This window comes from Pongo pygmaeus, chromosome 11 (genome assembly GCF_028885625.2).
Source record: "Pongo pygmaeus isolate AG05252 chromosome 11, NHGRI_mPonPyg2-v2.0_pri, whole genome shotgun sequence".
Classification (NCBI taxonomy): Eukaryota; Metazoa; Chordata; class Mammalia; order Primates; family Hominidae; genus Pongo; species Pongo pygmaeus.
The window spans coordinates 96,826,174-96,854,166 of record NC_072384.2 but is presented as its reverse complement, the minus strand read 5'-3'; the positions used below and the strand labels follow the sequence as shown (position 1 = coordinate 96,854,166).

At 39.5% G+C, this 27,993-nt stretch overlaps 1 protein-coding gene across 2 annotated transcripts; it reads left to right on the top strand.

Annotated features, from left to right (window-relative positions):
* Positions 1–214: 214 nt before the first annotated feature.
* Positions 215–27,993, top strand: C11H2orf66 (chromosome 11 C2orf66 homolog). Of its 2 annotated transcripts, XM_063647777.1 has the most exons (4): positions 215–1,017; positions 23,076–23,210; positions 24,812–25,010; positions 27,006–27,871. In XM_063647777.1, exons 2-3 carry the CDS (start codon positions 23,088–23,090, stop codon positions 24,989–24,991), a joined length of 303 nt encoding a protein of 100 aa, XP_063503847.1. In that variant the 5' UTR covers positions 215–1,017; positions 23,076–23,087; the 3' UTR covers positions 24,992–25,010; positions 27,006–27,871. The 2 variants fall into 2 exon arrangements, with proteins under 2 accessions (XP_063503847.1, XP_054333068.1); XM_054477093.2 differs by lacking the exon at positions 215–1,017 and having other exon boundaries at positions 21,900–23,210; positions 27,006–27,993.

Here is a 27,993-nt window from a genome sequence, read left to right as displayed (position 1 = left end):
TTGAGACGGAGTCTGGCTCTGTCTCCCAGACTAGAGTGCTGGAGTGCAGTGGCGCGATCTCGGCTCACTGCAAGCTCCGCCTCCCGGGTTCACGCCATTCTCCTGCCTCAGCCTCCCAAGTAGCTGGGACTACAGGCGCCCGCCACCACGCCCAGCTAATTTTTTGTATTTTTTTTTTTTTTAGTAGAGACAGGGTTTCACTGTGTTAGCCAGGATGGTCTCGATCTCCTGACCTTGTGATCCGCCTGCCTCGGCCTCCCAGAGTGCTGGGATTACAGACGTGAGCCACTGCGCCTGGCGCTTTTCACATTTCTTATGCTAACTTGATATATTCCTGATGTGAGAAAAAATTTTAAATGGTCCATTTTCAAGGCGTGATAAATCTAAGTACTGGCAGCCAGCCTGCAAATGTAACAAAGCACATGGCTCATGCACCAAAAGGCCACGATAAGTGAACAGAATGTAGAGGAGGGGTCAGCCCATAAAAGGGAAGAAAGTTTTGTTATTGGGAAATCAAAATTTAAGTGGGGAAGGGGACGGGGTATAACCTTATAAGGGGGATAATGAAACTCAGGCAATGTCTGGGAAGATTGTAACCCCATAGTACTCCACCAGTGAGGAACTGGGGGAGGGACTTGTGTGCTAGGAGATAAATTATCTGTTATGACTGCCCCAGGTGTGCCTGCCCATCAGACACCCAATCTTGCAAGACCATTATTAAAATTCTCACTTTTGCTGTTCTTCGTGCCTCTAAGTCCATTCTTTGGGTTTGGACAGGTGAGCATGTCTCTCACAACCTGGGGGCCCATCCGGGGTCTCTGTGCCTGCATGGAGTGGGATTCAGGCCAAGAGAGGAGATACGTCCCACTTGATTTCGGTGGCCCACTCTGTCCGGGCATCCTGGCTCCCCACAGAAGCCGTAGACAAATCTGAGACTGTTATTCAGGAGGCAGCAGAGGTGACACAGGGAGAAAAGCAGGCACCGTGGCAACGAGGCCACCTCATGCATGAGCCAAGGTAGGAAAATTGGACTATGAGTAGAGTACTGCCTTGGTGGTTGGGCCTTTTCAAAGGGGTATGCAAGAAACCTCCAGTAAGGGGGGCTGAGTACACAGGGAAAAACTCGGACACAGAGACTGGCCGAAAATGGGAGACAGAAATTCTAGGCCTAGGGGACAAAGGGAAGAGGGAACCAAAGAGACTCCCTCTGACATTCCCCCAGATAGTCCTTTGGGGAGAATGTTGCAGGTTTGGAGGAACAACCCTTGAACCAGAGACAAGGAAAAGCAAAACATTTAGAGTATTGCTGTTTTATCTGGCCCAAAGACCCAATTTGTAAGCCTTTGGTCTTTTGGCCTAAGTTTGGCTCAGATGAGGATTGGGTGTGCCAAGCTTTAATTCTCTATGTGAATTAGAGAGATAGGTTACACTCTTTGCTGGATTAAGGAATTAGCCCCTTTGTTCCCCCTCGAAGAAGAAAGCCTAGTGAAAAGCCCTGGGACCCCCTATCATGCTCACCCCTCCATAAGCCTCACAAGATAGGGGACAGGAAGATCAAGGGGCAGCAAGAGGGTTAGAGGAAGAAAGACCCGGAGACCATGGGGAAGCCAAACCAACTGCTCCTTTAAATCCTTATCCAAATTAAAGAAAAGAATTAAAACAGTGTAAGAAAGAGATCGAGAACTTACCTATCCCTTCCACACAGCAGGCATCTAGCATGTTCGCTCTTACGAAAGTTCCCCTGGGACAGGGAAAAATTGGCTTTGTAAATGCTCCTCTTGCAAGAACTGAAGTTAGGAATTTCAGGAAGCAAATGAAACCACTCCTACAAGATCCCAGCCATTTAGCAGACCAATTCCTGGAACCCAGCTTTTATACCTGGGCTGAAATGATGTCTGTCATGAATATCCTGTTCACAGGAGAAGCGGGGAATGATTAGGAGAGCTGTTCTTCGTGCCTCTAAGTCCATTCTTTGGGTTTGGAAGGCTAAGCATGTTTCTCACACTGAGCGTCTAGTTTCTCAACTTAGTAGGAATGAGAATGATTTAGACTGTTTGTAAACAGATTTTCAGATCACTCCAGAAATTTGATCTTTAGGGGAGGGGCCTGGAATTTTTTTAACAGGTGCCCCAAAGTAATTCTCAATCAAGTTTGGTGAACATTCCCTTAGTCAATAGAGTTAACTTGCTAGGCCTCCTAGAAACAACTAGAAATGCTGTCCTGAGCATTACAAGATGCCAAAAGAAACAATAATTTGAGAGTTTTAGTACAGATTCCAATTTTATTATAGAACATATGGGAGGAGTAAAATGGGGTAGGATATATTTGAGGGAAGAGTACCTTCTAAACTTTTAACCAGCATCCTTAAATATACGAACGTTTATGAATTATCTGCCTGTCCTAATGTTGTGTATGGTTTTGTTTTTTTGTTGTTGTTGTTGTCATTTTTGTTTTGTTTGTTTTGTTTTGAGATGGAGTCTCGCTCTGTTGCCCAGGCTGGAGTGCAGTGGCGTGATCTTGGCTCACTGCAACCTCTGCCTCCCGGGTTCATGCCATTCTCCTGCCTCAGCCTCCCGAGTAGCTGGGACTACAGGCGCCCGCCACCACGCCCGGCTAATATTTTGTATTTTTAGTAGAGACAGGGTTTCACCGTGTTAGCCAGGATGGTCTTGATCTCCTGACCTCGTGATCTGCCCGCCTTGGCCTCCCAAAGTGCTGGGATTACAGGTGTGAGCCACTGCACCCGGCCCCTGTTTTTTTGTTTTTTTGTTTTTGAGACAGAGTCCGGCCCTTTCGCCCAGGCTGGAATGAAGTGGCAGGATGTTAGCTCACTACAACCTTTGCCCCCAGGGTTCAAGCGATTCTCCTGCCTCAACCTCCTGAGTAGCTGGGATTACAGGCATCCACCACCATGCCCAGTTATTTTTTGTATTTTTAGTAGAGATGGAGTTTCACCATGTTGGCCAGACTGGTCTAAAACTCCTGACCTCAGGTGATCCACCTGCCTCGGCTCCCAAAGCATTGTGTATGTTATTAAATATACCCAAAGAAGTACATTTTTAAGGATGAAAATACTTAACTAGAAACTTTAATATTTCTTTGGATACCTAGGGGATTACCTTGAATGAGACCACATCAATTTGGAATCCACTGAATATACAGCATGGAAACCTCGTGGGCCTTTCTCACTAGTTTTTCTCTTTTTCACTTTTTTCTGGAAAAGGGAGTGAAGATGAAGAAGGAAGTGAAAAAAGATTGTGTGAAAAAAATGTGTGCGTGTGTGTATGTATATATACATATATATGTTAACATATGTATGTTAATTGCTGCATAACAAAAGACTACGATTTTAACTGCTTAGAACAACACCCATTTATTTGCTCACAGTTCCATAGGTCAGAATTCCAGGCATAGCCCTAGTGTGTTCTCTGCTCAGAGTCTCACACCTCTGAAATCAATGAATTTGACCAGGCTGCTGTCCCATCTGAGGCTCATTCCGTTTATTGTCAGAATTCACTTTCATGTGGTCCTAGGGCTGAGGTCCCTGTTTTCTGGCTGTCAACCAGGGACTCTTGAACTCTGGTGCCATGCCCTACCACATAGCCTTTTGACATCATAGCAGTTTGCTCCTTCAAAACCAGCAAGAGAGTTTCACATTTGAATCTCTTTAACTTCCTCTGTCACTGACCTTTAGACCCAGATTTAGAGGGCTCAAGTGAATATCTTAGGTCCACTGACATAATTTCCCTTTGAGTTGATTAACTCAAAGTCAACCTTAATTATATCTGCAAAATCATTTGTATCATGTAAGGTAAACAATCATATTCACAGAATTTCATCCACAGTCAAGAGGAGGGGATTATACAAGGTATACACCAGAGGGTAAAAACCTTGGGGACCATTTTAGAAGTCCGCATGCTACACGTAACATGGAACTAAAGTCTTTTTTTGTAATTGCTATACTTAACATTCCATAGTTTTAACTCAAGGAGCTGATGAATTAAACATAAAATGTTTCAGTGAAAGAAAAGTCCCTTGATTGAATTTTAAACAGCTCTTAAATAAGTCTCCCACCCCTAGGTTGCTAGGTTGCTTTGCGTGTGTGTGTGTGTGTGTGTGTGTGTGTGTGTGTGTGTGTGTGTGTGTGTGTGAGAGAGAGAGATTTTGATTCGTCTAGAAATGGATTTGCTCTGCTTGTTTTGAACAGTCAGAATTTGGATGTAGCCTGAAATTAAGAAAGAGTGGACCAGTTTGCCTTATCAAGTGAGCTGAATCATTTTACTCTGCTTAATAGATGTAATTTCATATTGGGTATGAGTCAAGAGTAATGACTAACTCAAACAAAATTATATAAGGTCAAATTGACCTTTCAAAAATGTTTCTAGAAATTCTCTTTTGACTGTGTTTGGAGAAAGAATTAAGTTAGATGGACTTTCTAGTTGTGCCTAAATCACAGTACATTGTGTAAATGAAAGCTTCAGGTTTTGCAGAGCTGCATGCCCATTTGAGTATTCATATTTGTAAATCATCCTTTAGTACGGAATAGTTCTGTGAGGTATGTTCATATTAACACATGCTCAACACAAAAGACAATCACCATGCTTTTTACATTTAATATTTTGCACGATTCTGATTAAGAAAGAACTTTAGAAAGTTTGGAGAAAAAAAAATCCAGCTAGAATGATCTAGGGATTAGAGTAGAAGATTTGACTGAAATATTAAAGACCTCTTCACTCTGCAACTACATAAGTTCAGTGAGAAGGTGCTTGAAGAAGAAACTTTATGATTCAGCCTTTCTCTTCGTTTCCTGGCTTGCAGGAAATACAGCATTGTACATGGTAGGCAGTACAGAGATTGCTGCCTGAAGAAGGTGGTGTACAGGATTGGGGTGGAGGGAAGAAGAGGAAATTTATTTTCTGGAAAAGATTTTGACCTACTGGAGAAAAAAAGAATTTATGTTAAGAAAGGAAGTAGATTACCCTTTTTAGAAAAAGTTTGTCATATAGTTGCATTTTAGTTAGGAATGTGTAACATTTAATGTATTTTAAATTCTTTGTTCTAACAAGTTTTTTCCCCCAATGTTGTTGGGGTTTTTTAGTTCTGATTTGTCCTTTTTTTTTTGAGACAGAATCTCCCTCTGTCACCCAGGCTGGGGTGCAGTGGCACGATCATGGCTCACTACAGCCTTGGCCTCCTTGGCTCAAGTGATCCTCCTACATCAGCCTCCCAGGTAGCTGGACTTCTAAAATTTTTTGTAGAGAAAGGGTCCTCCTATGTTGCCCAGGCTCAATTGCTTTGTTTTGTTTTGTTTTGTTTTGTCTTGTTTTGTTTTGTTTTTGAGACAGAGTCTCGCTCTGTCGTCAAGGCTAGAGTGCAGTGGTGCGATCTCTGCTCACTGCAACCTCCGCCTCCTGGGTTCAAGCAATTCTCCTGCCTTAGCCTCCTGAGTAGCTGGGACTACAGGTACCCGCCACCACGCCGGCTAATTTTTTGTATTTTTATTAGAGACGGGGCTTCACCATGTTAGCCAGGATGGTCTCAATCTCCTGACCTCGTGATCTGCCCACCTCGGTCTCCCGAAGTGCTGGGATTACAGGTGTGAGCCACTGCGCCTGGCCTCACTTGTTGTATTGTGATAAAATACACATAACAGTTTATCATCTTAGCCATTTTAAAGTATATAGTTCAGTGGTATTAAATTCACAGTGTTGTGCAGCCACCACCACCATCCATCTGCATAACTCTTTTTCTTTTTCTCTGAAAACTGCAACTATATCCATTAAACAAGAACTCCTCATTTCCCTCTCTCCTGATTGCCTGGCAACTATCATTCTCTTTTCTATTTCTGTGATATTAATGTAAAAACCTTTTGTTACATTCATAAATTACAAATCTGTAGAATACCATAAAGGGAAATGTGTTTTGGAAAATCATCTCAGACTTTTTTGATTGCAAACTCTTATTGTTAAAAAAGTTTAAATGTTCTCCCATAAACATACTACTACAATACTAATATGTAAATAAAAAAATTTAGAAGGTCATGATGAAGACAATATATTTTTAAGTATTTTGCTAATTATAATAGTGCCATGATCAACAACTGATAACTCAAGACACAAAAATATATTTAGGGCAATAGTGGATGTCATTGATTTTTCAAATAATCTTGATAATTTTTAATGGGGAGGGGTGACATTACCAGATCTGATTAAATTATAATTTTCAATTCCTAATGAAGCTGGCAAAGGAGTAGAAGTGTCAGTGCTTATTATTTTCTTTTGTTGGTTTGTGCCTTCATTACTGGTATTATATTCAACCTATGGTTTCTTGGGAGGAGTGTTTTTAAGCTGCTTATTCATTTGTGGTGGTTACACTGGTTAGAACTAAATAACATAATAAATATTTAATAATATAATACATGAATCATATACTGCATCACATTATTCTTAAAGTGAACAAGCCCATGAACAAATTAGGGGCCCTGTCTTCTTGTATGCTGTAGAATTCTCACTGTTCTCTTAGGGTATCTCCCATGCACTGTGTGCAGCCATCTGTGATAAAGGCTGAATGTGTGAGAACATTAGTGTCAATCCATTTATAAATTGTTGGTAACTTCATTTGTTAGATAAAAAACATGAAAGTGAATTATGTCTTCCTCCTACATCCCGATGTGTTGTCTTGCACACTGCTTAGAATGTACACACCCTCCTTTGGAGAAACTTAGTTTAGGATATATCTTGTAACCCTTTGAGATTGTCTCCCCCTCCAACAGCTTTACTGAGATACTATTGACAAGTAAAAAATGTACAGTTTTAAACTGTACAACATGATGTTTTGATATATGTATACACCGTGAGATGATTACCACAATCAAGCTAATTAGCATATGCAAGGTAATATCCAGTAACCTTGTGTGTGTGTTGAGAATATTTAAGATCTACTTTCTTAGCAAATTTCAAGTGTACAATATAGTATTATTAACTATAGTCATTCTAACATGTGAGGTGTTATCTCATTGTGGTTTTGATTTGCATTTTCCTGATTATTAGTGATGTTGATCATTTTTTCATATACCTGTTGGCCATGTGTATGTTTTTTTTGAGAAATACCCATTGAAGTCCTTTACCTTTTTTTTTTTTTTTTTGAGACAGAGTCTCACTCTGTTGCCCATGCTGGAGTGCAGTGGCTCACTACAACCTCCCCATCCTGGGTTCGAGCACTTCTTTTGCCTCAGCCTCCTGAGTAGCTGGGACTACAGGCACATGCCGCCATGCCCAACTAATTTCTGTATTTTTAGTAGAGACGTGGTTTCACTGTGTTAGCCAGGCTAGTCTTGAACTCCTGACCTCAGGTGATCTGCCCGCCTTGGCCTCCCAAAGTGCTGGGATTACAGATATGAGCCACCGTGCTCAGCCCCTTTACCCATGTTTTAATCAGGTTATTTTCCAAGCTATTGAGTTGCTTGGATTCCTTGTACATTTTGGATATAACTCCTTATCAGGTCTATGGTTTGAAAATACATTCTCCCATTCTGTAGGTTGTCTCTTCACTTTATTGATTGTTCCTTTTGCTGTGCAGAAGTGAGGTTGCCTTTCTTTATATCTATGTATAGTGATACAAAATGAGGTTTCTAATATCTGTGTATACTTGTATTATCCTGAAAGCAAAAATGAAGTTTCCAGATCAGAACCTGTCTATTATTACTTAACGACAGCAAAGGATATGGAGAATGAGTATTATGAATCTCCATTGTGTTCTTTCTTCATCTTGTTGCTGGACCTTACAGTTTTAAATTTAGAAAGTTTATTGTTCCAGTGAGACTGTATAGTGCAGTAAGATATTTAAGTACCAAATACAACTAACTGAAAACCTTAATCAGAAATATATGCTATAATTCAACTTTGAAGAAAAAAAAACAAATCAGAAGAAAACTAAAAGAGGTAAGCAGTTCTTTTCATAAAATCTTCCAGGCTGTATTTTGGGGTTTGTACACTTCCTTTTCATGTATACTTTGTCCTTTCAGCAGATGGATTGAGTACCTGTCACAACAAAATCTGTGCCAGACACATTCACATTCAGCTTCTCATTTCATTCTCAAAAAAAAAAAAAAAAGAGAGAGAGAGAAAAAAAAAACCCTTACAAGGAGGATTATTATCCCCATACCATAAGAAAGGATGTAGGCTCAGAGAAATTAAGTAATTTGCCTGTAGTAGAATTCAAGCCAGATTGCCTGTCTAAGAAATAGTGTTCTTAAATGAAGACCTGAAATATGTAATTATATTATTAGTTCATTTCCTACTCTCAAAATCTTTTCTGACAGTACTAATTATTACTCTTAACTTGAAAAAAAATTGTTTCTAATGGTATGTCCACAACCTTCCTTGTTACCCTTTAGATATTTCATCCAACTCTGTGACTTCAATGTTATATTCTTGGTGGATGATTCACCAAGTCAGACAGATTTGCTTCCTCAATTCCATATCTAAGTATCTCTGAGTCAATGGCAGTACATTTAGCCTCTCTGAGTCTGTATCTTCATTCATAAATTGTAGCTAGTAATATCCATCTTACAAAATTTGGATGAGGATTAAATGAGATAATGTACCTGACACATAGTAGGTTCTCAAGAATGATAGGTGCTTTCTTTCCAGCCCCCTAAACTCTAGTCTTCACCAAACTAGACAAACAAAGTTTCAAATTACTGTTGAAATTTAACATAATAATTTCTTTCTTTGGTTTGGTTTCTTGTTTTGTTTTGTTTTGTTGTTTTTGAGACAGGGTCTCACTTTGTCATACAGGCTGGAGTGCAGTGGCGTGATCTCAGCTCACTGCAGCCTCTACCTCCCAGGTTCAAGTGATCCTCCTGCCTCAGCCCCCCCAAGTTAACTGGAACTCTGGGCATGCATCCCCACACCTGGCTAATTTTTCTATTTTTTTGCAGAGGCAGGATTTGGCCATGTTGTCCAAGCTGGTCTTTAACTTCTGAGCTCAAATCATCCACCTGCCTCAGCCTCCCGAAGTGCCAGGATTACAGACATGAGCCACTATGCCCAGCCCCTAGTAATTTCTTTCCCTCCCTAATCAGCAGCTCTTTTTAGTTTCCAAATTTCTATTAAATCCTCCCAATTACACAAGTTTAAAGTCTATTTAACATTCATTTTGGCAACTTCTTACATGCCTACTACATCTATGTAGTTGTTAAGCCTTAAAGAGTCTAGCTCTTTACGGTCATCCTTTCTAGCTCCCACCCTAGTTTAGACCATCATTACTATTATTCCAAATTTTATAGCAGCTTCATAAATGGTCTCCCTTCTTTGCTCACTCACTTCCCTTCTATCCTGCATATTATAATCCCATTAGTCTTTTTTTTTTTTAACAAGAAGTTTATTTAAACAACAAGACACTTGACTTGAAGGGAAAACTATCTAAGATTCTTTTTTGTTTTAGGGTAATTTATCCCTACTTAAAGACAGATTGCCCTACATATAACAGCTACATACAAAAAAGTTATTAAACTGTCCTTGGTTTTACAATGATAAATGAAAAACATTAAAATTCTCCAACTGAACAAGGTATGCAAGGATTTTTGTTGTGATTAAAACAGAGCAAAATAACTTAATGGAATATAAAGATAAGAGCTGAATGAGCATGTCACTAATAGAGAAATGGGGTATTTTCACAGAATCAGTATTTTTCCCCATCCCGTCTCCACTTGATGTCAATCAAAACGTACCATTGGCTGTTTAGTTGAAAAAAAATGCAATATGCTTGTGCACATATACCAGTTACTTTATGTACAATAAAGGAATGGGGAAGGGGGAAATGAAAGAATAGAGAAAACTGTACAGTTTTAGTCAGGATGTGGTGGAACCAAATTGCAGTTTTCTAATTGAGAATGTAATCTTGGTCTTTAAAGAACAGAGTTCTGGAGTAAAGAAGCAGGCTCTGAGATTTCTCATGTATTTTTCCAGAGCGAGACTTAACAGAATGCACTTTTGAAGGGGGAGTATAAACGTTTGCTATTTATTCTATTTTGTTTAAAATAATTGGATAATATTTTATGTACCTAGAGTGCTCTCAGCATGCTAGGAATGAACTATCATTTTGGAGGTGGGGTAATATTTTTGTTTTTGTTCTTTGTTAATTTTTTTTCCCCTTAGGATAAAAGCTCACCGGTTGTGGCCGGGCGCAGTGGCTCATGCCTGTAATCCCAGCACTTTGGGAGGCCGAGGCGGGCGGATTTTGAGGTCAGGAGATCGAGACCATCCTGGCCAACATGGTGAAACCCCATTTCTACTAAAAATACAAAAATTAGCTGGGCATGGTGGCACATGCCTGTAGTCCCAGCCACTCAGGAGGCTGAGGCAGGAGAATTGCTTGAATCCAGGAGCAGAGGTTGCAGTGAGCCAAGATTGTGCCACTGTATTCTAGCCTGGCAACAGAGCAAGACTCTGTCTCAAAAAAAAATAAAATAAATAAAATAAAAAGCTCACTTGTTCTATTTCAGAGCTCACGATTGATGAATAGCACTAAAAGAAAATCATTTCCCCAATTATGTCCCAAAATATCCAAAGAATTACCCATCTGAATTGTCCTTATTTTTTTCTCTTCTCTAAAACTACTCCTTTTATCATACAAAATATGTACCTGGAAATTTAAGTTATATTTTCAGAATGGTATTTCTTTCAAATACTTATATAACTTTATTAATAGGCTAAAATGTGGTTCATTACAAAATTATGTGACTCATGGATAGGGTCTTATCTAGTTTAATATTCTGACGTGGCCTCTTTTCTCATCCCTTTTGTATCAAAAAGATATTCAATTATAGTTTGACTTATGTAAAATCCCAGGTTCATAATAGATATTTCAATACAAATCCATTTTGTGTTGTGATCTGGATGACAGAAGAAGCTTAGCCTTCCTCAAAAGGGAATAAAAATTTGAATCCAGGTTCTAAGTCTACTGCAGCTTAGTGTGTTTAGTAGAACCAAAGCAGTTGTGATGAGTCATGAGTCTTCCTCCGTGATTGGCCTGATGTCTCAACATCCCCTGTAGTCTTTTTCTTTGACTGCTGTAACAAATTACCAAAAACTGGATGGCTTAAAACAACAGAAATATATTCTCTCACAGTTTTGAATGCCAGAAAGTCTGAATTCAGTACCTCTGAACCAAAATCCAGGCATGGGTAGGGCCATGCCACCTCTGGACACCCTATGGAAGGACTTGTTCCCTTCCTCTTCCAGCTTCTGTTGGCTGCTGGCATTCCTTGGCTTGTGGCCACATCATACCAGCCCTCAAGGCCAGCATTGTCAAATCTCTCTCTGCTCTGTGCTCACATTGCCTTCCCCTCTGTGTGCCTGTGAAATCTCCCCCTGCCTCTCTTAAAGACAAGCAATCAAATTGATTGCTTTGAGGGCATACCCTGATAAATCAGGATAGTCTCATCTCAAGAGCCTTAACTTAATCACATATACAAAGACCTTTCTTCCAAATAAGTTAACATTTACAAGCATTAGGGCTTGAAGTCTTTGGGGTATTTTCACTCTACCATATCTTCTAAGGTGTCATACTACTTTGGGCCATATAGATCTTAGGAGGCCCAAATTCTCAGATAGAATTTAAGGTTTAAATCTGCACTGCCAGGTTTGCTGCAACCCAGGATCATCTCAGAATCCTTTCACAGAATTCTTATTCATAAGTATGTCTTAACCCTAAACTCCTAAGAAAACACATCTAGATTTATACTAAGTAACATGCTAGGAACTCAGTCTTGAAAACTCAATCTCTCTTATAACCTCCACTTCCAATGTATAAATTGAGAAGAGTATGGTCTATACATTGGGTTGTGAAAATTAACAATGATTAGTGACAAAGCAGAGGCCCTGACACATAGTATGTATTCAATAAATACCATGCTTATTATCCTACATCAGAAGGGCAAGCCATCCTTAAAGTTTGATACTAAGCCAGAAATCTAAATAATTAGTTAAAAGGAACAAAGGGAGAGGAGAGAAATCCCAAGGTGCTCTTCATGGATGACTAATGGGAGATATCTCCTATGACGTATGGGCCTTTAGGCTCCTAAATAGCTTCAGGGCAGGATGCACCAAATAGGGCCCGAAGTTTCCATATCCCTGGAGGGGAAAAATAAATAAATAAATAAATAAATAAGAACTGCTTTGCTTCTGAAAGGAGGGGAGAAAGCTGTACTAATAAGAATTATTCTGGATGGTTCTAATGTCCTTTAACTCCTTTAGCAGGCCCATGTTTTGATTTGAGGACTACCGTATTGAATATGAATTATTTCTTATTGACTGGGCTTCCCCATCTGAGTTATCTCAGGACTTGGACAAAACAGCTCTGCCCCACCCCCTCAAATCCAGAACAATTAAAATAGAAAAGTGTGTGTGGTCATGAATATGCCACAGTTTCCCCAGTCTCTATTGGTTTGTGTGCAAGAGATAGATCAAATATTAATTTACACTTTACTGGTCTATTGACTATTCAAGTAAAATCGACAAATACTGGTCAACTACAATTATCTCTCCCCTCCTTATTAAAATATGACATTATGTAAATCTCTGGTGAATGATACAATATAGAAATGTAACAAGGCTGAAATAACATAAGAATCTAAGTTCAAATTTTACCTACAGAATTTTTAATTCCATAAACATTTGTGATATAACTACACTGTGCCAGGCATTATACCAACCTCTGAAGAAAAGACCAAGCTCTGAAGAATCAATGATAAAAAAGACATGGTGCCTTCTTCAAGAGAGCACCTTGTGAATCATGAGCCAAGTGGAAACAAATGCAGTCATCCTGATTGTCTTAGTTTGGGCTGCTGTAACAAAGTACCATAGACTGGGTGGCTTGTGAACAACATTCATTTCTCACAGTTCTGGAGACTGGAAATCTAAGATCAGGGTGCCAGCACAGATTGGGTTCTGGCGAAGCCATCTTCTGGATTGCAGACTGTCATCTTCTCCCTGTATCCTTACATGGCAGAAAAAGGGCAGGAGAGTTCTTTGAGGTCTCTTTTAGAATGGCACCAATCCCATTCATTAGGGCTCTATGCTCATGAACCAATCACCTCCCAGAGGCTCCACCTCCTGATAGCACCACATTTAGGGTTAGGTTTATCAAGATATGAATTTGGGGTCAGGGGAACACAATCATTCAGTCAATTACATTAATTTCACCTGGCAAGAACGGTTGAAATGACTCAGTGGTTTCTTTTTCTCAAAAGAAGTGACATTTGATCTGAGCATTGAAGAAGCAAACAGAGAGAAATTATGAGGGCATACAAGGGTTGGAGAAGGTATTCCAGACAGAAGCAACAGCAATTTCAATGGCACTTGGGCATAAGTGCAATGGTGGTCACTGGAGGTCAAGTGGATGGAATGGTAGGACTGGATCATATTGAGAGCCTTTACATCATAATCAAGAGTTTAGACTCTATTTTATGGGCATCCAGATACCATGAGAAGGGGACGTGATGCATGTGAGCTTTACCTGAGCAGTGAGACCTTGTCCACCCTCAGGCTCTCTGCTACAAAAGCAGCCTGCCTGCCGAAGACCTGTTTGCAAAACTGTAAGCAATGATTCTGCTTTCTATATTTTAGGAAAAATATTTTACTCCTCTGATGACTTTGGAGATATCAGTAGGGCCTGAGATGAGAGAAGGGGTTGGAAACCTGGTTCTCAGTTCAGTTTATGTCTCAGTCAGTGTGTGAATCCGGATGTCTAGTTTTTCACTGTGTTTCTCCCAGCTGGCTTTTGCTCAAGCATGATTATCATGATTTTTATCCTCTGTTGACTCTATTCCTCCATCTTAGCTATAGGAGAAATGGCTTGAACTTAGGGCAGGATTTAAAGGGATGCATTGGCTGGCTCTCTCTTACTAGCCCAAATTGTGGCATTTGTGTTTTCAAAAGGCTGATGGCTGTGAGCAAGACAGACCAGGGGTAGGAGACAGGGAGGCTGCTGCCCAAGTCCCAGAAATTGATCATGAACACCTGATGGAAGCAGCAGCTGTGAGGTCAGCCTGGACTTGAAAGCCAGTGCTCTCCAGGAAGCATGGAAACCTCGCTTGGCCTGGGGCCTCCTTTCTCTATGGGTTCAGGCTTCTGGAATTGCCTCACACTCTGGAGGAAGCATGGCCAACCTAGTTGGCACGGGGCCTCCTTGCTCTGTGGTCTCAGGTGTTGCAGGAAGTCAGGGACCCCGAATGGAGGGACCGGCTGGAGCCGCGACAGAGGAACATAAATTGTGAAGATTTCATGGACATTTACCAATTCCCAAATAATACTTTCATAATTTCTTACACCTGTCTTACTTTAATCTCTTAATCCTGTTATCTTTGTAAGCTGAGGATGTACGTCACCTCAGGACCACTACAATAATTGTATTAACTGTACAAATTGATTGTAAAACATGTGTTTGAACAATATGAAATCAGTGCACCTTGAAAAAGAACAGAATAACAGCGATTTTAGGGAACAAGGGAAGACAACCATAAGGTCTGACTGCCTGTGGGGTTGGGCAAAACGAGCCATATTTTTCTTCTTGCAGAGAGACTATAAATGGACATGCAAGTAGGGAAGATATCACTAAATTCTTTTCCTAGCAAGGATTAATACTCTGGGAAAGGAATGCATTCCTGGGGAGAGGTCTATAAACGGCGCTCTGGGAGTGTCTGTCTTACGCAGTTGAGATAAAGACTGAAATACCCCCTGGTCTCCTGCAGTACCCTCAGGCTTACTAGTGTGGGAAAAAACCCCACCCTGGTAAATTTGAGGTCAGACCAGTCCTGTGCTCTCAAACCCTGTTTTCTGTTGTTTAAGATGTTTATCAAGACAATACGTGCAGCCGGGTGTGGTGGCTCACACCTGTAATCCCAGCACTTTGGGAGGCCGAGGCAGGCAGATCACAAGGTCAGGAAATCGAGACCATCCTGGCTAACACGGTGAAACCCTGTCTCTACTAAAAATACAGAAAAATTAGCCAGGAATGGTGGCAGGTGCCTGTGGTCCCAGCTACTCGGGAGGCTGAGGCAGGAGAATGGCGTGAACCCGGGAGGCAGAGCTTGAAGTGAGCCAAGATCTCGCCACTGCACTCTAGCCTGGGCGAAAGAACGAGACTCCGTCTCAAAAAAAAAAAAAAAAAAAGACAATACTTGCACTTGCACTGCTGAACATAGACCCTTGTCAGTAATTTCTGCTTTTGCCCTTTGCTTTGTGATCTTTGCTGGACCCTTATCAGGAGTTTCTGATTTTGCCCTTGTCCTGTTTCCTCAGAAGCATGTGATCTTTGTTCTCCTTTTTGCCCTTTGAAGCATGTGATCTTTGCGACCTACTCTCTGTTCTTGCACCCCCTCCCCTTTTGAATTCCTTAATAAAACTTGCTGGCTTTAAGGCTCAGGTGGGCATCATGGTCCTACCGATATGTGATGTCACCCCCGGCAGCCCAGCTGTAAAATTCCTCTCTTGGTACTCTTTCTCTTTATTTCTCAGCTGGCCAACACTTATGCAAAATAGAAAGAACCCATGTTGAAATATGGGGGTGGGTTCCCCCAATACTCAGGCTTTTAGAATTGGCACACACTCTGGCCCTATTACATAAAAACAGCTGTAACATATTTTAAACAGAGGAAGATCTTTTATCCTTTTTGATATACCCCTCTAACATTTTTTTCCAACTTTTATTTTAGATTCAGGGGGTACATATGCTGGTTTGTTACCTGGGTATATTGCATGATGCAGAGGTTTGGGATATGAATGATCCCATCACCCTGGTACTGAGCATAGTACCTGGCAGTTAGTTTTTCCACCCTTGCCCTCCTCCCTCTCTCCTTCCTTCTAATAGTCCCCAGTTTCTATTACTGCCATCTTTACTTTGCCATTTTTTAAAAAACAAAACTGATGATAGCAAAGAATATGACAGATTTCTCCATAGTGAATAACTACAGAATTCTGAGGGTCAACTTTATACTTACACTTAGTATAGATGCTGCTGAAAAGGACAAATGGTTCGCCCTACTGTGGAGGTTTTTGAGAATGTCATGTGTGTTTTTAACCAACTTCGTTTGACTCTAAGCCCCTATACCAATGGTGGGGGGGAGGGAAATTCAACTTCAATGGTTTCTGCGCCTTCCCTCACCTCCTCTGGGTCTCATAGAATCTGGAAGATTTTTGTGCCCCCAGAATATGAGGGGTGAGCCCCTACTCTCCTGTCTGTCATAGTCACTATGGCTCCCTTGACTCACAGCTCTTTGCTTCTGTTCTGTTTATCACAAGAGGTTTATTTCTTCCTCCTTCTCTTTATTCCACCTTCAAACTGAAATCTGTCTGCTGTCACACACAAAAAAAGCAGTTATTGCTATGAGCAGAAAGCTGCCCGGCCTGCTCTATTAATCATATGAGCAACCTTTCCCTTATTTTTGAAGTCCTCCTCATCACTGAGGAGGCACTCTATAAATAATAATTTTCCTATTCACTTAGGCCAAGGGGAAGAAAAAAGAGATTAAATTTTATGTCCCTGTTCATGGTACAGCTAACGAGCTGTATCAGCTCTGGTTTTTTTCCTTAATAGAGACAAGAAGGGTTTGAAAAGGTTATATAGTCCAATAGATGGTTTAAAAATTCCTCCCTACCTTGTTTAATTAGCATGCTTTCCCCACAATTAGCCTATGTTTGCATTTATATTATACTTCAATTTGTAATTCAATCAACACATATTTGTTGGATTTCTTTCATGTGTGTGGTTCTGTGCTGAGTACTCTATTTTCTTTTCAAATTCCACTTGAGAAATGCTAGCAAAGAATTTCATTCAGATGCCTCTGGGTGCAGAAGCACCTTTTTGCCTGCTACCACACCCTTTTGTCCCAACTGCTACTTTTACAAATGCACTACTTAATGAAGAGGCCAAATTAGATAATTTGGACCAGAAACTAATAGTTTGAGAACCTAAAATATTGTGGGTTTTTTTTATCTCTCTCGATTGAACCTATTAACCAAATAATTATAAAATATCTGCTTAGTGCTGTGTTGATACATTTTGAAGGAAACGTCATAATCAACTTTATCAATAGTACCTTCTGCTCTTTAAAAAAGAAATTTAAAATTAAGAAACTGGCCAGGCATGGTGGCTCATGCCTGAAATCCCGGAACTTTGGGAGGCTCAGGCAGGAGAATGACTTGAGGCCAGGAGTTTGAGACCAGCCTGGGCAACACAGTGAGACATGGTTCTACAAAAAAAGAAAAAAAAAAAAAAGAGAGCCAGCCGTGTTGATGTGTGCCTGTAGTCCTAGCTACTCGGGAGGCTAGGGTGGAAGGATCACTTGAGCCTAGGAGGTGGAGGCTGCAGTGAGCTGTGATTGTACCACTGCACTCCAGCCTGGGTGACAGAGTGTGACCCTGTCTCTTAAAAAAAGAAACAAAGGAATTAATTTTTTTTAACTTAAACATATAGTTCTATGTTTTATTAATCATCAGGGAAACTCCAGTGTTAAGGAACAAGACTATAGTATGTATGTTACCTTTGGTCCATTGGTTCCTTTGAGAAACTATAAATATTTCTTAAAAATTTAAGAAGCTCTTAAAAGAACAAATGAACTATGTTTTTATACAAATGGAACTATCAATTATTCGTAGATAAATGGCTATGAAAATCTGTTGTAATTTATTCAGCCAGTATTTCCTGTTTTAAAAGTGCCTGCATATTGGGCTCAACATTGGGCACTGGCAATGTGAGGGTGGGCACTGTCTAAGGAGTTTATACTGTCGTGACTTTTTACTATAATCTCAGTAAAAAAATTTTTTTTGATTTGTTTTTTATTATGCTGTAAGTTCTGGGATACATGTGCAGAACATGCAGGTTTGTTATATAGGTATACATGTGCCATGTTGGTTTGCTGCACTCATCAACTCGTCATCTACATTAGGTATTTCTCCTAGTGCTATCTCTCCCCCAGCCCCTCAACCCCCAATAGGCCCCAGTGTGTGATGTTCCCCTCCCTGTGTCCAAGTGTTCTCATTGTTCAACTCCCACTATTGAGTGAGAACATGCGGTGTTCGGTTTTCTGTTCCTGTGTTAGTTTGCTGAGAATGATGGTTTCAGTTTCATCCATGTCCCCGCAAAGGACATGAACTCATCCTTTTTTATGGCTGCATAGTATTCCACGGTGTATATGTGCCACGTTTTCTTTATCCAGTCTATCATTGATGGACATTTGGGTTGGTTCCAAGTCTTTGCTATTGTGAATAGTGCTGCAGTAAACATATGTGTGCATGTGTCTTTATAGTAGCATGATTTATAATCCTTTGGGTGTATACCCAGTAATGGGATTGCTGGGTCAAATGGTATTTCTAGTTCTAGATCCTTGAGGAATTTCCACACTGTCTGCCACAATGGTTGAACTAATTTACACTCTCACCAACAGTGTAAAAGCGCTCCTATTTCTCCACATCCTCTCCAGCATATGTTGTTTCCTGACTTTTAATGATTGCCATTCTAACTGGTGTGAGATGGTATCTCATTGTGGTTTTGATTTGCATTTCTCTAGTGACCAGTGATGATGAGCTTTTTTTCATGTTTGTAGGCTGCATAAACGTCTTCTTCTGAGAAGTGTCTGTTCATATCCTTTGCCACTTTTTGATGGGGTTGTTTGTTTTTTTCTTGTAAATTTGTTTAAGTTCTTTGTAGATTCTGGATATTAGCCCTTTGTCAGATGGATAGATTGCAAAAATTTTCTACCATTCTGTAGGTTGCCTGTTCACTCTGTTGACAGTTTCTTTTGCTGTGCAGAAGCTCTTTAGTTTAATTAGATCCCATTTGCCAATTTTGGCTTTTGTTGTCATTGCTTTTGGTGTTTTAGTCCTGAAGTCTTTGCGCATGCCTATGTCCTGAATGGTATTGCCTAGGTTTTCTTCTAGGGTTTTTATAGTTTTAGATCTTACGTTTAAGTCTTTAATCCATCTTGAGTTAATATTCGTATAAGGTGTAAGGAAAGGATCCAGTTTCAGCTTTCTGCATATGGCTAGCCAGTTTTCCCAGCACCATTTATTAAATAGAGAGTCCTTTCCCCATTGCTTGTTTTTGTCGAGTTGGTCAAAGATCAGATGGTTGTAGATGTGTGATGTTATTTCTGAGGCCTCTGTTCTGTTCCATTGGTCTATATATTTGTTTTGGTACCAGTACCATGCTGTTTTGGTTACTGTAGCCTTGTAGTACAGTTTGAAGTCAGGTAGCATGATGCCTTCAGCTGTGTTCTTTTTTTTTTTTTCTTTTTTGTTGTTTTTTTGGCTATGTGGGCTCTTTTTTGGTTCCATATGAAATTTACAGTAGTTGTTTCCAGTTCTGTGAAGAAAGTCAATGGTAGCTTGATGGGAATAGCATTGAATCTATAAATTACTTTGGGCAGTATGGCCATTTTCACTATATTGATTCTTCCTATCCATGAGCATGGAATGTTTTTCCATTTGTTTGTGTCCTCTCTTATTTCCTTGAGCAGTGGTTGGTAGTTCTCCTTGAAGAGGTCCTTCATATCCCTTATAAGTTGTATTCCAAAGTATTTTTATTCTCTTTGTAGCAATTGTGAATGGGAGTTCACTCATGATTTGGCTCTCTGTCTGTTACTGGTGTATAAGAATGCTTGTGATTTTTTGCACATTGATTTTTGTATCCTGAGACTTTGCTGAAGTTGCTTATCAGCTTAAGGATTTTGGGCTGAGACAAAGGGGTTTTCTAAATATACAATCATGTCATCTGAAAACAGAGACAATTTGACTTCCTCTTTTCCTAATTGAATACCCTTTATTTCTTTCTCTTGCCTGATTGCCCTGGCCAGAACTTCCAATACTATGTTGAATAGGAGTGGTGAAAGAGGGCATCCTTGTCTTGTGCCAGTTTTCAAAGGGAATGCTTCCAGTTATTGCCCATTCAGTATGTTATTGACTGTGGGTTTGTCATAAATAGCTCTTATTATTTTGAGATATGTTCCATCAATACCTGGTTTATTGAAAGTTTTTAGCATGAAGGGTTGTTGAATTTTCTTGAAGGCCTTTTCTGCATCTATTGAGACAAATCATGTTGTGGTTTTTGTCATTGGTTCTGTTTATGTGATGGATTACATTTATTGATTTGCATATGTTGAACCTCAGTAAAAATTTAATATTTCAATATTATTAGATACTTTAAAGTCCTGGGGTTTTAAAGAGAGTGATGTAATACAATTCCAGGGTATTCATTTACGCACCTAACCGTTGACATTTAAACAAACAAGTCTCTCACATTTTAACAACTACAACACTTTTCCTTGACTCTACTTTTCACTCTAGTAACTACCTTCTTTTTTTTCATAGCTGTGTTTCCAAGAGCTTGCTATACTGACTCATTTTCCTCTCCATCCACTCCTTTCTAATCTGACTTTCTACTAAAACAGTTCAAATGGTCTATAGACCTAATTTTATCCAATGTGTCCCTTCTTGAAACACTTTCTTTGGTTGCTTCCATACTTTGCTGATTTTCCCTCACCTTCAGGGTCTCTTTTTGTAGATTCCTGTATGTGGCTGTTACATGTTAAAATTTCTCAAAGCTCAAGTTTGTGGCCCCCTTTTTTCCTCATATTCTAACCTTTACTGAGGTAATCTCATTCACTTCTATGCCAACAACTCCCAAATTTACATTTCCTTCCCAGATTTCTCCTTTGAGCTCCAGATCTGTGTATCCTATTGCATACTCTCCATCCCCACAAGGAAATCTCAAAGCCTCCTCTAACTCAACACATTCCAAACGGAATGATGATCTTCACTCCTCCATGCCTTGGTTTGGTATGTTGGTGAATGGCACTGTAACCCACTCACCTGCATAACCCACGGACCTAGCAATTGGTTTTGAAACTCCCATCTCCTTAGACCCCTCCCTGTAGTACCCAGTACATTAACAATCCCTTATAAATCTCTCTCAGATCTACCCATAATCTCTGCATCTGTGCTAACATCGCCCTAATCCAAGTTAACATCTTTTCCTGCCTGGACTACTGTGTAACCACCTAACTGGCTTTGCGCAGCCCTCTATTCTAGCTCAGTCTGTCCTCCCCACTGCAACCAGAATAACCTTTTAAAAATGCAAGTATGATCAAGCTGCTTAGAATTCTAAAACCCTTTAATCAGTTAGCATTACTTTTAGCCAAAAGATCATAATCTGACTACCTCTCCGGCCCCATCTTGCGTCAGGCTCCCCACTTGCTCCCTCTACGCCTGGCATAATTTCAGTACCTTTAAAGTGCCCCATTCCTAGCACAGCTGTTCACCGTGTTTGACACGCTTCTCCCTCTGTCCTCCTCAGGTTGCCTAGGTAACTCCTATTCAATTGACCGGATGTAAGGTCATTTCCTCACAGAAGCCTTCCTTGGCTCTCAGACTGAATCAAATTCCTTTTTTCTATACTTTCATAGCACTCACTATTTCATAGAAATTATTGTTCACTTATATGTACACATTTGGTTGTACGATTTGATTAATGTTTATCTTGCCCACTACTCTAATGAGGGCAAGGACTATATTTATTATTCTTACCATTTCATTCTCAAAGCCTGTTGCAGTACCTGGCACATAGTAGGCACTTTCTAAAAGTCTGCTGAATGAATACACAGAGGAAATGAACAAATGAAGGGCAGAGGTCATAGTAACTTTCCCAGGGTCAAGATGGCAAGACTGAGATTATAGCCAGGTTTGCTAATTTCCAGTCAAGATCACCAGCCTTCTGAACAAATATCTTGTCCTAAATTTTGTTCTAAATCATTGGAACCAAAGCAACGTCACAACTCAAGTCCAATTTCTCGGCCTACCATTTTCTACAGATGGCATTTATTCAGCAAGGGAATGTTGTAGGTATAGTAATTTTTCTTTTTTCCATGAAACGTGTTATCTTCTTGCTCTGTTTTGAAGAGATATTATGATAAACGATGCCACTATTTAAAACTTGTAAAGCTTCTTGAGATTCTGAGAAAAAAGTACAAGGTATAGGTCAAAAAGAGTAATTTTGTCTCTCACAAAAGAATTTTCTGTTCAAAAAATGCTGTTAACTTGAAAAAGTCGTACCTCCAAAAGAACATTCTAATAGGTGGGATAATCATCATCATATTTCCAGCTATAATCCATCATATTTCCAGGTATATCCCTTCCCTTAAAAGTAAAAAAGGAGAAAATCACTTTGCTGTATGGAAGTGCTTTGTGTGTTTTATAAAATCCACATAAAATGTTCAGTGGTTCAAGGAGTGGCTGCCACATTTCTAAGGCAAATAAGCTTATCCCTGAAGAAGCTTGAAGATCTGACTCTCAAGAGTCTTTGTGCTCTGGATGAAAAAGGAATCATTATTTTTTAACTCCCCTGCTCACGTCAGTGACTTCTACCGGCACCCAATCCATTGGTTATAAGTACCCATGAATTGCCTTGCCAATTATAGGCAGGATAACCTAGGAGGACCAGCCAAAACCAAACTCCTGGTAAGCTTTATTAGCCTTTTCTACGGTGTGTCTCAGTTTCCATTTCACACCTTGGAGTGGAAGACAATCTCTACTCACACTGGTGTGGTGTGTGTCTGTCTGTCTCAGATGTGTGTGTAAGGTGTATTTCTCAGCTCAGGGTATCTGAAGTAATTTCTTTTTCTTTTCTTTTTTTTTTAAGACTGCTGTCTTAAGGCTTAAAAGTAATTTAAGGTTTTGTTTTTTGTTATTTTAAGAATTGCAGTTTCTTTGGAGACAACAAAGTATTTTTTTTCCAAAGATGAAAAAGGCATATTCAGACTTTCTATGTTATGTTCCATAATTGTTTTGCTTATCACTGTATAACATTCTCATTATCATGGGCTACTTTAAGCTAATCAGTTGGATTTTGGGGTCCTCATTTAGAAGTCAATCTGGAAAAAGGATGGCTGTAAAACTTAGATAAACCAGTATGCTATTTCTCCTTCCTTGTCTGCCTTTACAGATGTTTCCTCTTTCTCTCTCCCCTGACTATCTCTCTCAATGATGATTGACAGCTCCCCCATCCCCTCTTTCACTCAGCTTCACTCCACCATGACCAGAGCACCTCTCCTGCTACTATGTGTTGCCCTGGTGCTGCTTGGGCATGTGAATGGAGTCACAGTAAGAAATGAGGACAAATGGAAGCCACTCAACAACCCCAGAAACAGAGATCTGGTAAGAACACACCTGGGGCCTGCGTTTCAGGATAGAACTAATACCTCTTTGGATTTATGCACACAGCATTCTGTTTTCCGGAACATAGTGGAAAGGCGGCTACCAAGGGTTGAGAAAATTCTCCAACAGGATTGGACCAGAGTTTTACTATCCTAGTGGTTGGCAACCTATTGTTTCTCTGGCCAGTTTACATTTGTTTCTGTAAAGAGAAACAAATTTATATTTAGAAACAATCTTATACACACATAGTACAATTCATTTGTAACTGATCTTATATAAACATTGACTTTGTAGCCTTGATTTCTAATACATATAAAAAATCAAGAGTATAACAGGGAATTTCTCGTGCATAGCTTAGATTGAACTGATGATAAAACAAGTTATCACATAACTAGCGATTGCCAAGCTCAATTGCAAAAATTGAAAGTTGACCCTGCATAGGTATCAATTTACTGGACATATTTTCAACATATAGTTATCTATAAAATAGAATTCAAAAGATCAGTAAACATTCTCTTTAAAAAAAAAAGCCAAATACAATAAACATATTGACATGATTATTTTGAAATATGGTTTTTCTAAAGTGAATGATGTGAAATGTAAAAACATAGGATTAAAATAAACTGAGATAAGAGACCAGCAGGATTTGTTTTCTGGTCACAGCTGCTGACCAAAACAGGATCTGGTCCAGACAGGATAAAGTGAAAACACTAGGTGAAACCAGCAGATGGCGACAAAAGTGGTCCCGACCTGCTCTCATTGCTCTTAGGATATGATACTCCCCTCAGTGCCATGACAGTTTACGAATGTCATGGCAATTACCTGGAAGCTACCACTCCTTTCCATGGCAATGACCCAAAAGTTACCACCTCTTTCCTAGAAAGCTCTAAATAACTCCCTTCTATTTGCATTAACCCATCCCTTAATTTGCATATATTCAAAAGTGGATAAAAACACAGTTGATAAGAGCCCATATGTTGTCAGCTCTGGGTGCACTACGTATGAGTTAGCCTTGTTCTGGCAGGGGCAGTACCTTTCAATAAAAGATTGTTACCACAACCAGCCTGCCCTTAAATTCTTTTCTGGGCAAAGCCAAGGACCCTCCTGGGCTAAGCCCCAGTTTTGGGGTTTGCCTGTCCTGCATCAAAGCAAGTAGCACTTTGCACATCTTCTGTGTTCATTTCCTAATGGAAATCTGAAAAGAAACTATTGCACAAGGCAGCGACAGAGATCTCATATTAAGGAAGAGGAGATACTGAGCTGCTTATTATGGAGTTCATTTTCACCTTTGACCTTAGTACTCAGAGATAGTTCACAATGAATCTTTCCACTGTGGTGCTGCTCCATAGTCTTCTTTCAATTTTCACTAAGAATGGTGAATTATTTTGGTTAGGGTTGAAATGTCAGAAAGAAGGTACAGGGGAGGGGAGGAGAAGTAGCTGAAGCCTGTACTTGTATTTCTGGATTTTGATTTCCAACCTCTTGCCTCTTAGATTAGCCTTAAAGTCAATTCAGGGGAAAAATAGAAGGAAAAAAAAAATCACCTTTATTTTTGGTGTTTCATTTATATCTGGCATTGACCATTTTCTTTCTCTCTTTAGTTTTTCAGAAGCCTTCAGGCATATTTTAAGGGCAGAGGTCTTGATCTTGGAACATTTCCAAATCCTTTCCCCACAAATGAAAATCCTAGACCTCTCTCTTTCCAATCAGAACTTACTGCTTCTGCATCTGCAGATTACGAAGAGCAGAAAAACTCCTTTCACAATTATCTCAGAGGCTGAAAGTTTCTTCTGAGCTCAGGTAAAAGTTGGCCCTTTATTCTGGATCTGTCCAAACATACAAGTCAGCCATAAAGTAGATATTTTGAAAGTATTTATTTGAAAAAATAATTTTATTTCCTCATAGAAATAAGTGCTCAGTTCTGCTTATACTCATCACTATTAAGTATTTGGATTTGGTTCAGGTACTTCACAGTCTTGTTTTAAAAAGAAATGACAGTTTTTATTTTTTAAGCATAGTTATCCAGGCAGAGACACATTAAAATAATAGAATTATCTCTTAATAGGATTATTAAATTAATAACATGGCCACACTCTTACCTGTATCTTTTTCCAGACCAAGTGATATAGCTAAGTTATGTGGAAAATCTACATAAAGAAATATGTCAAATTGAGTTGTTGGATTAGATGGGAATTAAAAGTTAAAAGTATGGTTCTTTGGGGGATAAAGTATTATGCATATATTTGAGCTTGAACTTCCTCACCTATAGGAAGAAAAGGTTGACTATTAGTAAGGATGGCATTTTTCTCATAGAAAAAAATTAAAAATTTACTAAGATTTGAATTTCATTACTTTTTTTGTTGTTGTTGAGGTAGAGTCTCACTCTGTTGCCCAGGCTGGAGTGCAATGGTGCGATCTTGGCTCACTGCACCCTCCACCTCCTGGGTTCAAAGGATTCTTCTGCCTCAGCCTCCTGAGTAGCTGGGATTACAGGTGCCTGCCACCACACTCAGATAATTTTTGTATTTTCTTTTAGCAGAGATGGGGTTTCACCATATTGGCCAGGCTGGTCTTGAACTCCTGACCTCATGATCTACCCGCCTCAGCCTCCTAAAGTGCTGGGATTACAGGCATGAGCCACCACGCCCCGCGAATTTCATTACTCTTATTACTTAGCATTCCTATCAAACCAACACCTACCATTTAAAAAGAACAAGTATGATTGGCTGGGCGCGGTGGCTCACACCTGTAATCCCGGCACATTGGGAGGCCGAAGCGTCAGGAAATCGAGACCATCCTGGCTAACACGGTGAAACCCCATCTCTACTAAAAATACAAAAAATTAGATGGGCGTGGTAGTCCCAGCTACTTGGGAGGCTGAGGCAGGAGAATGGCGTGAACCTGGGAGGCGGAGCTTGCAGTGAGCTGAGAGCACGCCACTGCACTCCAGCCTGGGTGACAGAGCCGAGACTCCATCTCAAAAAAAAAAAAAAAAAAAAAGAAGTATGGTGTATTCCAAGCAAACACATTATGATTTCAATCCATTAGCTTTTTGTTTAGCTGAATAATAAAGGGAATGGAATCATAATTAAAATCTTTTCCCATTCTCCCACAAGTGTAATTTTGAAATTCTGAGGAAGCCTGCCTTTCTTGTGCTTCACAGTGTTTGTGAAAGGGTTTTCATTATTAGTTCTTTTAAATGTGATGATTAAAAAATAATGATTGCTATTCTAAAAAGAACATATAACTTACCATGTGGAATATGCCCTTGGATATTGTTCTAAAATGAGAAAATAAAATAGAAGAAACAGTAAGATGTTAATGAAGTTTTCTCTTGACTATTATTTACACTTAGGCCTTAGGGTATCAGAGAATAGTTATTAATACCATACTACCTCTCTTAGTAAAAGGCAGATAAATTGCTTGTAAGCCTCGGCTTCTTCATCTGTAGATTACAGATACTAGTTTCTACCTTACAGAAAGTATCATAGAAAATATCAAATAAATACTTTCATGTGAGCATGGAATGAGTTAATATTTAAGGACAGGAAACTGATAAAGCACCCAGCTGGTGATATCGTAAAAGAACAGGAATTATTTACTTTTATGAAAAAAAAAACAAAGCTTCTGATTTGGAGTATATTTCATAATTACGAGCTCTATGTTCCTTACATCTCTGGTGAGAACATGAAGACAAAAAGAGTTTTCATTAAAATATGTTGATTTGGGGGGTCTTTGTGTTGACTGTGTAGTCTTCAGTTTCTATTTAATTATAACATTGTCTTGTTCTTTCAGGTGTCTGGCTATTTTAAAACTACAGATGAAGCTTCTCATTAGAAAAATTCAACCATTGTCATAGCTAAACTTTCGTGGAGTTTCTTTCCCCCTCACTTTTATTTTTCAGTTTGTAATGATTTTATTCCACATTTCCATATTTACATATAAATCGCTGGAACTATGATTTCTATGCATATTTATGGAGTTTTTTTTCCTGTGAAACCATAAATATTGATGTAGAGCACCGCATGTATTTGTAGGAGTTACAAAAACATCACAAACTGAAAAAAGATTATAATCTAAATTAGATGTTTCTTTAAGCTTGTTTTTAAAACTTGTCTTTTATGTTTATTTTATCAACCAATATATTTTTTCAAAGGGACATGCTCACTTTTAGTATAGTAAAATTCATTGTATGTGATGGAGGGTTGGGTTTAAAATTTGTCTTCCTTTCCTAAAAAGAAGATGCATTCCCATGTTCAGCATACACTACTAAAAGACTTCACAGTTTTAGTTTCATAAGAAATGAGGGCAAGTGATAAACAGCCACAATTAAGTTAAAATGGAAGCAAACAACAACAACAAACATGGGATTCTAGAAGTTGTCAACGCCTCCAAAGATGCTCTTTGCCAGAGTATTCAGAGGTGGACATTGTGCCACATCAAATATTCTAGCAACGCCCCAGCCCTTGCTCTCATACACAACCTCCTCAGGAAGGAAAAGTAGAAACAGGTGATTTCCTCTCTTTCCAACCAGCCCCTGCTCTCCTTACTCTAGCTCATGCTGAGTTATTCTGATTCCCATATTCACATTTGGAATAGCTGCTTTTCCTGTATCTTTATAGATAGCTGCACCATCTTCTCTGTGATTCCTGCAAAAGGAACGTTGCACTAAAATGCAACATTGTCCTAACATTAGTCTGTGCATTTCAAAATATTTTAATGTGACTTTTTTTGGTGGATTATTGATATTGTATATGAAGAATAAAATATTTGTGCAAGAACA